The sequence below is a fragment of the Euleptes europaea genome, chromosome 2, assembly GCF_029931775.1.
Source record: "Euleptes europaea isolate rEulEur1 chromosome 2, rEulEur1.hap1, whole genome shotgun sequence".
In the NCBI taxonomy this organism is placed as follows: Eukaryota; Metazoa; Chordata; class Lepidosauria; order Squamata; family Sphaerodactylidae; genus Euleptes; species Euleptes europaea.
Genome location: NC_079313.1, coordinates 35,392,983 through 35,409,093, shown reverse-complemented (window position 1 = coordinate 35,409,093; position 16,111 = coordinate 35,392,983). Strand labels below are relative to the sequence as shown.

General features: G+C 41.7%; 1 protein-coding gene across 1 annotated transcript in view; it reads right to left on the bottom strand.

Moving 5' to 3' along the window:
* CRB1 (crumbs cell polarity complex component 1) overlaps positions 1 to 16,111 on the bottom strand; it is a 168,632-nt gene that overhangs the window by 111,661 nt on the left and 40,860 nt on the right. Inside the window, 1 exon segment of the mRNA XM_056867569.1 lies at positions 7,352 to 7,936. Coding sequence (XP_056723547.1) covers positions 7,352 to 7,936 — 585 coding nt within the window.

Below are 16,111 nucleotides of genomic sequence, written 5' to 3'. Positions count from 1 at the left end.
AAGAGGTGGAGAAGAGGGTTCAAGTACTGTCTAAGGAGCGAAAGGTGCTCAGATGGCAATCCATTGTGTCAGAGTAGTGGTTACAAGTAAAGCAGAGTGTCCCTGTTTTCCTGTGTGACATGATGGTGGGTTACCATTGTCAGAGCGTTCAAAAAATCAGGCGAAATGAAGTGAAAAGGTAACATAACATACAGAGGGACTGGAGTGGCTGGAGGCAGCAAAAAGTGCCCCTTCTGGCATCTGCTTCCCAACGTCTCTTCACAGTAAGGTCACCAGCCCTGCTGGGTAACCCCATCCTGTCTAAACTCTTCGTTTCTGCCCTCCTTCACTTTAAATTGGTTCTCGCTCTCCCATTGTCCCCAAAGGGGACATATACCCCCCCACCCCCATCCATCAAGGCAAGTTTGTTCCTGTGCTACAGCTATAGCCTTGGGTCTGGCTGACAGGGCCTGTTACAAATGCCGCTTCCTGTGTACAACAGGAGGCCCAGGTTGGATGTGATCATTTCAGAGCGGCCATGCGAGCAGTTAATAGGCTTTTCCTTCTTTCTCCTCTCTGGCTTTCCTGTTGTTCTGTAGTTTCTCTCATCACTTGGCCTGTGCCGAGACACCTACTGGTAGCAGCAGGGTGGCAGGAAGGCAACAAGCTTCTTGTTTGAAATAACATTCGGCAAGCGCATGATGGATCTTAACTGAAGGCAGGCTTCCAAATGAAGTCCATGCCAGTCAACAGAAGAGATCTGTTGCTACCTTTTGACATACCTCATGAGATTTGGAGGGGGGGCAGGAGTGTGTGTATGTGTGTGTGAAAGCAGTTTAAACCATGTTTTTTATTTCTCGTTCTCTGAAAATGCTTACAGCCATCATAATGTCTTTTTATTCTATGAAGCGTCTGCTGTTTTTCCTCTCTGCCTCTCTGGAAATTGCCCAGTAAGCCTGATTTGTTTAGGCGCATTATTTTTTTTTCTCGAAAAAGACAGTGCTGCATTGAATTTCTCCCCACTTTCATTTTTGGGTTGAAAGTATCAATTTAATGGAGCAAAAAAATCTTCTGAAAAAAAGACTTGTGTTTGTCTGCGATACAGTGTTGGAACTCAGTGGCGCAGTCATTTTTCCTGGCCCCACTTTTTCACTGTTATTTTTTACCCCCAGATTGAAGCTTTTTCACCCTTCCAATGGCTTAGTCACAGACATCATGCCACCCAGTCAAGGTTCATATAGTCAATGGGATGTCAGAATTCTTCATAACCAATTAGTTTTGGTTCTATGAATATTTCAGCTATGGAATTTTTGAGGGCAGTGTGAATGACTAAGCAAATGTTTTTACAAAGGGTGCTGAAAAATTGTTCAAAAAAAGGGGGGAGGCCTTTTTTGACACTGCTGAAAAAGTTCGAGGAAAAAACTACAACATGTAAGGTCAGTTGTAGGTTTTTAGCCTTTATAATGCTATTTTAATTTTTTCTGATCCCAGGGAAAAAATGCTGAGTCATCTCTGTCCCATTATTATCAAACAAAGTAAGAATGCCTCAGGATATACCCTAACATTCTGCTCCTGAATACACTGGCCACAATCTAGCAATAAAACAGGCTCATTTAATCTAAGAACATACTGAGCTTTTCCGCATACTTGACTTACTCCTGATTTTCTTGGGTGTACAGCCACAAGTAGACAACCAGCGTGGTGTAGTGGTTAAGGTATTGGACTAAGACCTGGGAAACCCAAGTTCAGATCCCTACTCATGCCATGCAAGCTTGATGGGTGACCTTGGGCCAGTCACTCATTCTCAGCCCTAACCCTGGCCAGTATTTGGATGGGAGATCTCCAAGGAATACCAGGGCCCTGACACAGAGGCAGGCAATGGCAGACCACCTACGGATGTCTCTTGCTTGAAAACCCTATGGAGTTGCCATAAGTCAGCTGTGACTTGACGGCAAATGCCCAAAACAACAACAAAAACCAGCCACAAGCCTTATAATCAGTTTGGACACAGTTATTCCACATGTGAGTCCACCCCATGCATTTTCACAGTTGTGGAGTCAGTTTATTTTCTTCCGCACATGGCTTAAATAGTGAGGATTTTCAACAGAGGGTGCTATCATCATTGGTGGTGTCATTGGTGGTGTCACAGTACGCCCTTTAAAAAAAAAGGCACTAAAGTATTGATATATCACTGGAGTGTTGTAAGGCTTGGGAGGGTCTCTGAATTCCCAGCTTTCTTTTTTTAAAAAAAATAAGTCTCTAGTCCCCTGTTTCCTTATATCTCCATGAGGGAAAGGGATAAAGACTTTAAAAAAATGAAAGCTGGGAATTCCATAGGGTTGTCAGGTCCCTCTTTGCCACCGGTGGGAGGTTTTAGGGGTGGAGCCTGAGGAGGGCAGGATTTGGGGAGGGGAGGGACTCCAATGCCATAGAGTCCAATTGCCAAAGCGGCCATTTTCTCCAGATGAACTGATCTCTATCGGCTGGAGATCAGTTGTAATAGCAAGTGATCTCCAGGTAATACCTGGAGGTTGGCATCCCTAGAATTCCAAGAACCTGCTAAGTCTGTTGTTACAACACTCCAGTGATATATCAATATTTCAGTGTCATTAAAGAAAAAGAAATCACTCATCTTCAGGGTGGAGGAGAAGACAGGGAGTGCTTTGACCATGACAGTCCAATCATGCAACAGTGGGCTGGAGGTGGGTAGGAGTGGGCAGGGCAAAGAAAACTGACAGAAATACTATAAGCAAGGAAAAAGCTGAATGAAAATTGGCTTCCAGAAGAACATTGGGGTAAAAGTGGTCTCAAAAGAACCAGAAAAAACCGGGGGCGGGGGGCGGAGGGGGATGACGCCAAAAAACCTGAAGTGAATATTAAAGGCACAAAAGTGTGTGCAGAAATCAGGGGAGAAACCGAAGCAGTATGGGGCCAGAACTGACAAAAAACAACAACGTGGAAAAGCCCATTGTGTTGGGCTGGTTCTTGGGCCCATATACAAGGAATTATATTCAGTAATAATTTGCTTTTTATTCTTTCCATAATAAAAAGTCAAAGACAAAAATGTTTTCATATTAAAAATGTATTGAAGTATTTATTGTGTCCACCAAAAAGATAAAAATCTATCAAAGGAAATACAGGGTGTGTGTTTTTTCCAAAACATTGTGGGGTGTTGGAACATTCCTCTTTGCAACTCTGTAAAATAGTATCGAAGATAGTGTAGAATACTTCTCAGAAAGTGTTGCTCTCTTTGAAATACTGACCCACAGTTTAAAATGTTACTTGTAAGAGTTTCAACATTTCTCAATACCTTCAGTCTCACAGTAAGAGAGTCTTACAGGGTAGTCAGGAACATAATGGGATGGTGTCCAGAAGGTGGTACAGGAAAATGAGGAAAAAGCAAGCTGACTCTGCATTATATGGAAACAGTAGGTAGCATAGTTGATGATGAGAAAGCCGAATGAACCTGGAGGTTCTTAATATGAGAGGGAAAGTTGTATACAATACTGTAGGTCAAGAAGATCGATAGGAAAACCAAGCAGGCATGGAGATCCAGGAATGTAAAGGCGGGTAAAGATGACTGTTGATTGTGGAGGATACAGAAGGGCTTCAAAAGAAAGAGACAAAGTCTAGCATGTGATGTGACCTGCTCAACAAAAAAAGGAATAGATTGTGGATGAATGGAACCTGGGAACCTGGAAGGTGAATATTGAATATCTAGGGCATTCTACTATGCACATACTATGCTGTATGTATTGACTATGCACATACTAGCTGATCCATAAAAGCAGGTTTTGCAGCATGCAAAATACATTTCATGCTGTTGTGCCTGAAAAAAAAACCTGGCTCTGTAATTTGTAATAATAATCTTGAGTGGAGTTATTGGTGAAGGTTCCAGTTCTTTGTTTGGTCCTTGGAACAATGAGTTTTTCATTACGGAAGGACATTTTTTTCTGGATGTTCCACAAAATTTCTGAACAGGTGCCATGGAACCGTTGGTTCTGCTTGCTGAGAAGAGCTGCCCTCTCTACCCTGGGACACTTCCTCAGGTAATTGCTTCTATTAGAAGCAATAAGCAAGAGTCTTTACTAGCAGAAGTGCTGCACCAGAGGAAGAAATCCAGACTGGCTTCTATTCTCAGCCAGAGCAGATATAGTGGCTGAGAAAAGCTCTAGTTTTCCATTTCCAAGAACAAGCTAGAGCTGTCCTAGCCAGATAGGATACTTAGGTGTAAGTTTCCAAGGTGGTTCTTTGCTGGTGTATGAATTGCATGCTGCAAAGCACTGCAACAGCTGAGTATTGGGGGGGGGGAAAGAAAGGCATAGCTTAGTTTTTCCCCCTCTTCTGATAAGGAAACCAATATGAAAACATGTTTCTAAAGTGTATACGGGTTTGTCCCCTATCCATTTCTGTGCCTTATAACCATTCTGTGGAAAAACTTTAATACAAAGGCTACAGACCTGGTAGAAAACTCATGTTTAATGGAATCTTATTTTGGATTAAACAGTGTTAAAGAACTGGCCATTGGGTTTGCCCACTGACTCATTTGTGATACTAGCAAAGGGTTCTCTTATTTCCAATGGATTTTTCCCATTCAACAGAGTTTTCCCCATTAGAAAGCTCAGCAATTCATTTCTGTTTGTCTTGGCTTGCTCTAGGGCAGTGTTCCCTACTGAAATCTTTGCTGGCAGCATTCAAGCATTCATAGAAAGTGGGCAAAACCAGATGAGTCAATTGCCTAGCAGGGCTTCTGACTGTTGGTTCCTTGGCCACTGATTGGACATTACCATGCACCATTTTAAAAGTCCCTTGGGTCATCTGCACAGCATGACTGCAGGTAAGTTACTGCCTGCCTTGGCCATTTCCGTCTCAAGCCCACACACACACCTTGGCTCTTCTCTTCCCTGTACAGGCTGCCCCCCCCCCAAAAGTTGTTGTAGTCCCAAGCTTGGCTCTGCCTCCCATGGCAGCCATTTTGTGGGGCCCATACCGCACATTGTCAAAATTCCAAATTTCAGGCTCCAAAAACCTGGGACTAGAGAGAGATCTGTCAAAGTTCCAGTTCTCACTGGTTGTGATGGTGGACAATGGAGGTTTCCAGATGGAGGTTTTTTCTCATATGGCAACGCTTTTTAGTACTTTACCATATGAAGTGGTACATTCTTCCAGTTTAATGGAAAGGGGCAGGATTAGCCTTGCTGCAAAGGGTAACCTTAAAGATAGGGAAGAATGGGGGATGTGAATGCAGAATTTGCAAAAAATGGGAAGTAGGTAACAAAAAGGAAAAAATAAGTTTCTAATTGCAGGGCATGCTAAGTGGCATCGTGTAGGGTTGCCTACTGGCCTGGAGAAATATATCCTGCACCTTTAATAGAGGCTAATGTGTATAAATTGGCACTTGAAACTTTTCATGGCACAGAGGTAAATAACATCACCTGGTAGATAGCATCACATAAAGCCTCTATTAAAGGGACAGGACATTTTTCTCCAGGCCAGTTGGCAACCCTGTAACAGGTAGGTGAGACAGGATGTATGGTGTATCAGTCACCAACCAGTAGAAGCCTGGGAAACTAGCACAACCTTCCATAAAGTAAAAGGGGGTAACCAAAACACTTTGTGGGCTAGTGATTCAGAGCTTTTAATCACAACTGTATTGAACAGTCTAGAGGCAAGCCCCCCCACCCCCCGCTGATTCTAAAACTAACTAAACCAGGCCACCCATAGATGAGGTAGGGGGTCTTGATGTACTTAGAGGACTCCCCAGGGATGCAAAAAAAATATGCCTTTGTGAATTAACATCACCCCCACCCTCAAGGGGGGAAAAAACTACAAATTGACTGATGAGTGAATATTTATTCTCCATGGGGAATGGTACATTAACTTCTAACATTCTGGAGCAGAAGATTTGGGGGACAGAGGGAAATTGCTCCTCCATCCTGTGATGCCCAACAGTCCCCCAGCTTCTTCCCTCTCATAATAAAAGTTGATAGGTACCCATAAACAGATCAGCAAACCAGGGCCATCATCAGACAAAGTAGGGATTTCTTAACTCCTTAGATATACAGACAAGTATTAGATTGTAAATTGTTTATAAAGAAAGAAACTCCTAAAGTGGCCTGGTGCGGTCTCAGCATACTCATCACCCTCCAGAAGCTATGGCATGTTGAGGTCAATTGCATGTCAGTGAAAGGGACAAAGATAAAGTCGGGCCAGGGAGAGGAAAAATTGGCCAGGTTCAAGGCCCTAAGAACTTAAAGTATTCCAAAGAGAGATATTTGGGTTGGGGGGAAAGTTCCTAATTATTTAATTCTCACCTTAGCAATTCCCAGTGGGCACTCAACTTGTTTTTATGTAATGGATGAGTTTGCTGGATGATACATCTGAATATTCCAGAGATGGCTATGTAGCTGCCCATCTGGGTGAATCACATAGTTTGGAATAGTCGGACACAGAGAATAGCAAGATAGTTCTCTTTGGCTTGCCTCTCTCAAGAAGAGAACTATATGACTTTTGTCACTCTCTGCATGCAGAGTCTCAACCTCCATCTCTTTACGACTGAGGTGGCAGAGACATTAGGTGCTGCACGACTGACTCATGGAGGTATCAAAAATATTTTTTCACACCACTTAGAAACCTGAAATTTGGTACACAGATAATCCACTGCACTTCAGCTACTAGAAAATCTGAAAATTAAACATTTATACATCCCCTCAGAAGTCTGAAAATGGGACATATTGATAGCTAGCAGTCATAACTGAGGAGATGATGTTTACCTCACAAAAGACTACCACTCCAGCACTAACAGCGCAATCCACAAGACGGGGAGTGAAAGCACTGAGGAGGCGGCCCGACCCTGGTGTAAATGCCACTTGCGCCGGCATAAGGGGCATTTATGACAGCATCAAGGCACTTACAATGGCGCCAGGGAGTGGTGCAGCAGCACCACGCACGGGCACCGACAGAGCCGTGCACACCAATACACCTCAGGCACAGGGCCTTGTGCCAGTGCCAAAGGGGGTGTGCCTGGGGCTGGGGCTGGCGTTAGCTCCCTGAGTCTTCTTAGCACAGGAATGCCCACATTCATCAGCGTGAACTTTCACTGGCAAAAATACAGCAGTTCCACAGGGGTTGGGAGAACGTCCTTGTTGGGTTGCTGGCTACGGCAAAGCAAGCTGCTTAGGAGGTGGCTCGGCTGTGCTGTCTCTGGCCATAGCGCAGCTACCCTCCCTCCCGATTGTGCTGCCTGTAAGGGATTGTTTGGTTATATGAGTCCCACTGCCTTTTTGTACCCTTGAATTACCCTTGTCGTCTAAGAAATGCAGAGGAGCATGTTTCCATCTGTGTGAATCTATACTGTGCCACGGTCTCTTACCTGTATACTCTGGAGGGCAAAAGCAGTAGTACTTCCCTATCAAGTTCAGGCATGTTGCGTTGTTTAGACAAGGCTCTGAAATGCATTCATCCACTTCTAGGTCACAGTGCCTCCCTTGGTAGCCTGGAACACAGTAGCAGGAGTACCCACCAATTCCATCTCTGCACATTGCTCCATTGAGGCATGGGTTGGAAAAGCATTCGTCAATGTCAATTTCACAGTGAGTACCCATGTACCCTCTGGGGCAGGAGCAGACAAGGCCACCAGGCTCATCTCGGCATGTGCCTCCGTGCCTACAAACATGTGAGTCACACGTGCTGATGGCAGTTTCACAGGTAGTCCCATTGTACCCCGTGGGGCAGTTGCAAGTAAAGCTGAGGTTTCCTGCAGTACTTAAGCAGGTGGCATTGTGAAAACAAGGACTGGAGGAACAAGGATCGTCGGCTTGAGCACAGTCCTCTGCTGAAATGTCACTTGGTGAGTCCAGGCAGCGGCAGCTAACATTCTCTGCAGCCCTGCTACAATCAGAGTCCTTTTGGCAAGCATTTGACAGGCACCTCCGGTCATCTTTGACGCAAAATGATCCTGAAGATGAAAGGCACAGGTTAATGGACAACTCAAGGGAGGGGAAAACAAAAACATAGCAATTAACAGGACACACTAAAACAGTTGCACAGAAGAAACATTATGACGTAAAAGAAGCACTGAGATCCCAGGATTAATGTCAAAACCTCTTGTGATTGTAATTCTCCTTATTTAATTATGGGCAGGCCTGGCTCATGGTCTTTTTTGCAAACACCAAAGTTTGGCAGCTCTAAAGTTAACTGAATAAATGCAAGCGAAAAAAAGCTGGAGTCTTGCATCATGCACAAGAAATCACAATAGTCCACACTCATCTGGTCTTGCATTTACTTTTACCTCTTTCTTTTGCCCAATGAAACACTTGGTAGAAAAGTTTCAGAGCCACTTTTTACAGGGCCAGCTTCCTTGTGTGGAGTCCAAGAGAGAAATGGAAGTTTAAGGTGTTTTTATAGTATGTGTTTATCTTCAAACATGTTGAGCTAAGGGCAGGAGATAAGCACCCAGATGGGCAGCAGTACTTTGGGGAAAGCATCTGTACATTTAATGCAATTATACAGCTCTCTGCAGCTCTCTAAGACTACTTTTTACCAACCAACTGTAAAAGAGAAGCTTTCTTCTCTTTGGTTCTTGTAGGTTATCCGGGCTGTGTAACCGTGGTCTTGGAATTTTCTTTCCTGACGTTTCGCCAGCAGCTGTGGCAGGCATCTTCAGAGGAGTAACACTGAAGGACAGTGTCTCTCAGTGTCAAGGGTGTAGGAAGAGTAATATATAGTCAGAAAGGGGTTGGGTTTGAGCTGAGTATTGTCCTGCAAAAGTAATGTGCTAATCATTGTCCTGTAAGTATCAAGATAATGTGCTAATGATGGTATGGTATGTTAATATGGAACCATTGTATCCTGAAGTGATCTGTTACTCCTCTGAAGATGCCTGCCACAGTTGCTGGCGAAACATCAGGAAAGAAAATTCCAAGACCACGGTTACACAGCCCGGATAACCTACAAGAACCAATGAACTCTGACCGTGAAAGCCTTCGACAATATTTCTTCTCTTTCTTTGGCCTGCCCTGAACTGAACCACAAGACTGATTCAAACTGTCTGGGCAGGAAAAAGGGAGCAGTTAGCATAAAATCCAGTGATTTGGAGTGGCCGCTGGACATGTAAAGGTCATTAAAGAAGAACCTCCTGCTATTACGATAAAGATTGTCTCTTTGAGTCAGAAGGGATATGTTCCATTACAACAATAACCTATGAGACAATAACACCATCTTTCACATGTGCAAAGAACATTCCATTTATTACCTTGTGGTAATCCTTATACCAACCCAGTAAGGTAGGTAAGCAATATTACAGATTGGGGAGTGGGGGAGCTGAAAAATAGAGGCTTGCCTAATGTGAGATCCATGCAAAGGAATTCCTATCTTTGGGTCAAGCTAAATCCCCCCCCCCCGTAAATTTTATATGAAGTTTGGGTGAATGTTATTCATTCTTAACATTTAAATAATATTGAAACAGAACTTGACAAACTATGCCTTACATGTGGCAAAGAACGGTCTGAGGCCTCACTTTCATGTTCCTCCAACATCAACACTATCCAGTGTTAGCAGCCCTGTGATCAAGACCTCAGCATCAGAGTGATGAGAGACAGCAAGAGATGGATGTGTGAACCAGTCCTGAGTGTTTAGAGCTATACTCCTTTCCCCACAGAAGCAGCAGCAGCAGAAGTGTTTTTCTTTCTGTACCTCCGACGTTCCCCTCAGTACTTTGACAAAATAGCTGATGAAAATGGGGACAGAGGAAGAGAAAGACAAGACTTCCCCATGTCTGACCTCGCTGCACAGGAAGGCAAGTATCTGATTCCACGGGAGCTGCCTTCCCTGTACGCCATGACCTGCAGAGGAACCCGTGCTGGGGGGTAAGAACGTGCTGCGTACAGGCCCATGGCCTTCCTCATGCCTAAGATACAAACATCTGTTCTTCGAAAAAGAATATTGTCCCAATTAACACTGTTGGAAGGGAGTGTAAAGGGTGTAAGAGGAGGCAGAGGAGGAGAGCTCAGAGTGATGTTGGGGAGCTGGGTCTCTGCAGGTTCATATACGGAATGAGAAGAACTGCACAAATCTTCTTCCATTCTGAACCAATTAAGATCAGTTAGCAGTGACCTGCTTTGACACAGATTCTTAAAATTAATATTTAACATCCAGAAAAAAATAAAATAAACTGCCGATCAGTTTCGATTTAGACTGACTGACACATGAAGTAATTATCCAAGTCTCCTTAAACGGCATTGCGGCATTAACCTAATTACTCAAGGAATTAATGCCAAGCATTTTACCCCATCGTTAAGGCCGTTTGATGTAACTGAGATCCTCGGCAAGAGGATTTCCCCCCTTCAGAAAATGGAATACATTAGAATCTCAGAGGTAGTTTTTCCCAAGGAAATATTTCTTCGCGGTCAAGACTGCCATCTACTGGTTATTCAATAGTAATAATAAAAACTAAGCCATTTGGAGAGATCAGTATTATTTGCAAATGTTAACAGGATAAAGCAGGAGAAACAAATGTCAGAACTAACTTGAGCATTAGAAAACCATTATATTAATGTTCACTTTCTTTAAAAAAAAATATTTATTTGGAAATGTTGGCCAAATCTCTCAGTGCCAAATTTTAAATAATGTAGCAATATATCCACTGAACACAAACTAGCTTCATTTGGGCTTTCCTACCTTGAATAGACCAAACTTTCTAAACAGTGTCACGTATTGTTGATAATTCTCTAGACTGCCACTATCTTAGTTAATTCCAAATCCTGTCATTTTTCAAGCTACTGTGTACAATACAATGTATTTTAAAATAAAAGTATAGCTTTTGTTCAAACCTCAAGACCACCTCCCCACAATGTGTGCCAGCTTCAGGGTCCATTAAAACTAGTACTGTCTACTTTGACTGGCAGCAGGTCTCAAGGTAAAGGCCATTCCCAATCTGGAGCTGGCAACCCTGCTTCCATCCCTGGCATGCGGTCGGCCATCATCATCAGGGAGGCTTGCAGGTTTTCCATTCCTCTGGTGGAAGCTGTTTCAAGGTGGGAACCAACTGCTAGCCACAGTCTCTACTATGCAAGGGCCTCGCCCAGATTCCTGAAACATAGAGTGGGGACCATATTGGGGAATGATTCTCAGAAGAGCCATGGGTGGCATGTCAAAAAGCCACATGTGGCTCCCGAGCCACTGAGTATCAGTGGTTTAGAGCAGGGCTTTTTAAACTTTTTCCACTCGCGACCCCTTTCCCCCTGAGAAATTTTTATGCGACCCCGGGTATATAGGTATATAAAATAGGTATACAAACAAAACATATACTGATAATAAATCATAAAGAAACCTTTTAAAGCCCATTCTTGAGCCGCGCTGTCGTCCAGGGCGAAAACCCTTTAGGAGGCCTGGCAGGGCTAGCGCCGGTGTACAACACCCCCCCCCCCCGCGCAAGCGTCTGGGCAAGTTATGCCAGCATTAGTTGCCCCAACACTGGTGGGAAGGCCCGGATGCCGGTCACTGGCCACTGCTGTGGCAGTGTCAGGCCGGGCCAGCATGCTGACGGAGCCTTCCGTCCAAACGCTGGCAAAGGCCACACCGGCATCCTGGAAGACGTTCCCAGGTTGTAATGGTACCAGGCTGGGGGCGGGGCCGCCATTAGGCAGCCTCCTAAGTCGTTTCGGCCCGGGAACACCCCCTTTTTTTGCCAAGATATGCTATCTTTTAAAAAAAAAAAAAAAATATTTTATTAGATTTTTTTAAGGATACAGAAAAAGAAGGGGGACAGTTAAATTGGGAACTTACATTATTGGGTTAGTATCCAGGCCGAGCCCTTATCAACTTTAACAATTAGCCTGGGCTGTTATCAAAATTAATGATTGTATTCTCATTTATGAAGCCTATCTCGCACTAATACACATGATTTTACTCTAACACTTTCAATAAATGTCACTAATATCTTTTCTTTTGTCTTACTTTATATTTACTCCTCTGGTTACATATATACTACAAGTTTAAAGCAATTCTATCATAAAAAGGCTGCCATCTGTGTTCGCGTTCATCCATCATTTTCTTTCGCAACAAGTTGGTTAGTCTTGCCATGTCAGCCTAATCATACATTTTTGTAATCCACTCTTTTAGCATTGGTGTCTTCTTATCCTTCCAGTATTTTGAGTAGAGTGCCTCGCTGCCGTTATCCCATATTAATAAAGTTCTTCGTTTACAGGTTTGATTTGTGGTGGAACTATGCCAAGCAAAAAATGTTTAGCTTGTAGTTCAATATTCACATGGAACATCGCTTGTCATTCAGTTTGTATCATTTTCCGCCATTGATGAAAGTAGGTTCCTTCAGTCTTCGAGCACTTCCAACAGTTTGCTTGGTTTGATTTATACATTTTTTTGTAAATCCTTTGGAGCAAAGTGCCATCTACAAAACATTTTATACCAATTTTCTCTAATTAATTGTGAGCTTGAAAACTTGATTTCTTTGTTCCACATTTTCCCCCATGTTTGCATGGGTATCATTTCCCCAAAATTCTGCATCCATTTTACCATACACGTCTTTACTTGTTCAGGGGCTGTTTCTGTGGCCAATAGCATCTTGTAAATCTTTGACAAAAGATGGTCTTGGGTTTTAGTAATTATTTGTTTGAATTCCATCTGCTTCCTTTCTTTTCCTTTTTGTATATCATTTGATCTTAAGGCATGAATAACCTGTTGGTATGTGAACCATGACAATTTGATGTTAGCTTCTGTCAACTCTTGGAGTGTCTTTATTTCCCCATCCTTTTTAATAAGGTCTTTATAAAAAGTCATTCCTGAGTCAACCAGTCCAATCCAAATATGATTCTGTCGGTGACATAAGTCCAGTGGGGGATGGACTGAGAGTTCCTTTAAGTCCGTTCCACGTTTTTAACAAATGGAATGTCAGATTCTCCTGATTATTTTCTCTTGGAATCGCCTTCGGTTTGTTAGGCCATAGCCAGTGATGGAAACCTTGTTCCAGGCATGCCTTTTCCAATCTGATCTTGTGATCTTCTGGTTTTAAAATCCATTCTGTTATTGCTACTAGCGTTGCCGCCTGATAGTATAACTTCAGGTTTGGTATAGCCTGCCCGCCTCTTTTCTTCTCATCCTGTAATACAGAAAATCTGATTCTTGGTTTCTTTCTGTTCCATACAAATTTATTGATGGATTGTTGCCATTTAGCCAGTAACATCGATGGAATTCTAATTGGTAATGTTATAAAGAAGAAGTTAAGTCTTGGTAACACATTCATTTTGATCATTGCTATTCGACCTAACCAGGATAGTTGTAATCTGTTCCAACTTGTGAGATCCTCTTCTATTTTGGTCCACAATTCTTTATAATTTAGGTAAAATAGTGTGACTGATCCAGCGGGAATTTTTATTCCTAAATATTTTATGTGTTTCTTCGGAACTGAGCATTGCAGCATTGTTTGAATCTGTTTGTTCTTCAGTAGGCATGTTGAAGGTCATCACATTTGTTTTTTGTCTGTTCAGTTTGTATCCTGAATAGTAACTGATAATGTCTATTTGATGTAAGATCTCCTTCATTGATACCTTTGGATTTTGATAAATCAACACCATGTCATCTGCATAATTTATAATTTTATATTCTTGGTCCTCATATTTTAAGCCTTGAATTTTTACATCAGCCCTGATTTTGTTTGCCAGCACTTCCATTGCCAAATTGAATAATAGAGGAGATAGAGGGCAGCCTTGCCTTGTTCCTTTTCTATTGTAAATTGTGTCATTAACATGCCATTAATGTGTAGTCTTGCTTTTTGCATTGTATAGATTGCTTTTACGGCTTTCAAAAACTGTTCTCCGCATTCCATGTGCCTCAATATGTTCTTAAGAAAGTTCCAAGAGACATTGTCAAAAGCTTTCTCAGAATCTAGGAACAACATAGCGCCTTTCTTCTTATTTAATTTGATGTGATTAATAGCCTCCAATACCACTCTCACATTGTCCTTCAATTGTCTTTTTGGCATAAACCCTGTTTGATCAGGGTATATTATTATTCGAGATGCATTTCTTTAATCTTTCTGTTAACATTAATGCCAATAATTTATAATCCACATTCAATAAGGAGATCGGTCTATACGCTCGTGGAGAATAACTATCTCGTTCATCTTTTGGAATTAATGAAATATATGCTTCTTTCCACAATTCAGGTAAATTTGCCCTCTTGTAATACTTCATTAAAAACTCTTTGTAATTGAGGGGCCAAAATTTGTTCCATCATTCTGCAATAACTTGCTATCAATCCATCTGGTCCTGGAGATTTGTCTAGTTTCAACTTCCTGATAGCACCTGTAATCTCTTGTACGTTACTTTCTGATTTAATAATTTACTATCATCTGGTGTAAAAACATTTAAATTTGATGACCAAAGATACGTCTCTAACTCCAATTGCTCCGTGTCATTATTCTGGTATAGCTTCTTATAAAACATTGTAAAGAGTTCTTGAATGTCGTCTTTGTTTGTCAACTGGCCATCTTTCATAGCTGCCAAGATCCTTCTTTTTTCCAACACTTTTTTAACATGTTGGATAGAATTTTCCAGGTTTATTAGCACGTTCAAAATATTTATGTCTCACAAATTTTAGTTTTTTCTGCATTTCTTCAACTTTAATCCCGTTGATTTTATGTTTCAACTCGTGTATTTTAGCAAGGACTTGTGTACTTCTAAATTTCTCGTGTTCTTCTTCCAATGGTTGTAATTGTGAGTATAAATTCTCCAACTGTAGTTTTTTGTCTTTTTTTACTCTTGATGTGATTGCAATCAATCTTCTTCTCACATATGCTTTGCTTGCGTCCCATATTGTTTTCACTTCTACTTCCGATGTTGCGTTCTGTATGAAGAATTATTTAATCTCTTCTTGGCATTGCTTTAATATGTCTTGTCTAAGCAGTATGTTGTCATTCATACACCATCTTCTGAATCCTTTCCTTTCCCCAAAAAACTTCAGTCTCAATGGGTTATGATCTGCATAAGTCGCTGGTAAAATGGTCACTTCTTCTAGGTTGATGAGTAAAGTGTTGGAAATCAACCCTAAATCAATTCTGGAATGTGAATTATGTCTGTTTGGAAAAAAAGTATAGTCTCTCTCTTTTGGATGTTTAAATCACCAGCCATCAGTTAAGCCCCAGTCTTTCAAAAATTGAAAAATGATCTTTGGTAGTTTGTTCCCTTTAAATTGGGTTGGTTTATCTATCTTTGATTCCAGCACTCCGTTAAAATCCCCAATGATCAGTATTTCTCCTTGATGGATCCCAATTAAGTCTTCAAAAAAAGCTTTAAAAAACTTCTCCTTGGCTAGATTGGGGGCTTATATGTTTGCAATTGTATATTTTGTCCCATTGGCCCCTTGTACTATTAAAATTTGGTATCTTCCTTTCTCATCCTTCAATGAGTCAATAATGGACAGTTTGTTCCCCCTGACATATATTGCAACTCCTTTTTTTTTCTTTGTTGCAGATGACAAATATAATTTTCCTAGTTTGTTACATTCCACAAACTTTTCATGGGAACTTTTAATATGTGTTTCTTGGATACAAACTAGATCACAATCTTCCTTAATAAGTTTATAAAATATCTTTTTTTCCTTTTTGCTGGTGAATTCAGTCCGTTGACATTGACTGAAAGTATTTTTAAGTTCTCCATTCTAATTTGTTCCAGTTGCTTTGTCTAATTTCGATTTTTCTCCCTGATCTTCCTCTTCTTCCAGTGGTATTCTTCTAAGTGCTAAAATTTCGGCTTGTCTCTTTTCTTCCTGTGCTGTTTCCAAAAGAGTCTCCGGTGAAACAAACGGTTTAGCAGCGTCCAATAGAAAATTAACTTGTTCTCTCTCTGGTTGTGGAGTATGTGGATCTATGTGGACCAGTCCCAAGACCGACTCTCTGAGTTCTTGTCTACGCCCTCTTCTATTTTTTATAATATCTTCTCTACCTTCTTCTTCAGGTGGGTTTTGGTCTCTACCTGATTTCCCTCTATGAAATTTACTTGCAAGTTCTGCTAACAATTGGTCCGCTTCTTCTTTATTTCTTACAGTTCGTCATCCATCTGGTAAAGAAATGTCCAGGGCATATGGTGCAACCCAACGAAATCTGATATTCCACTTATGC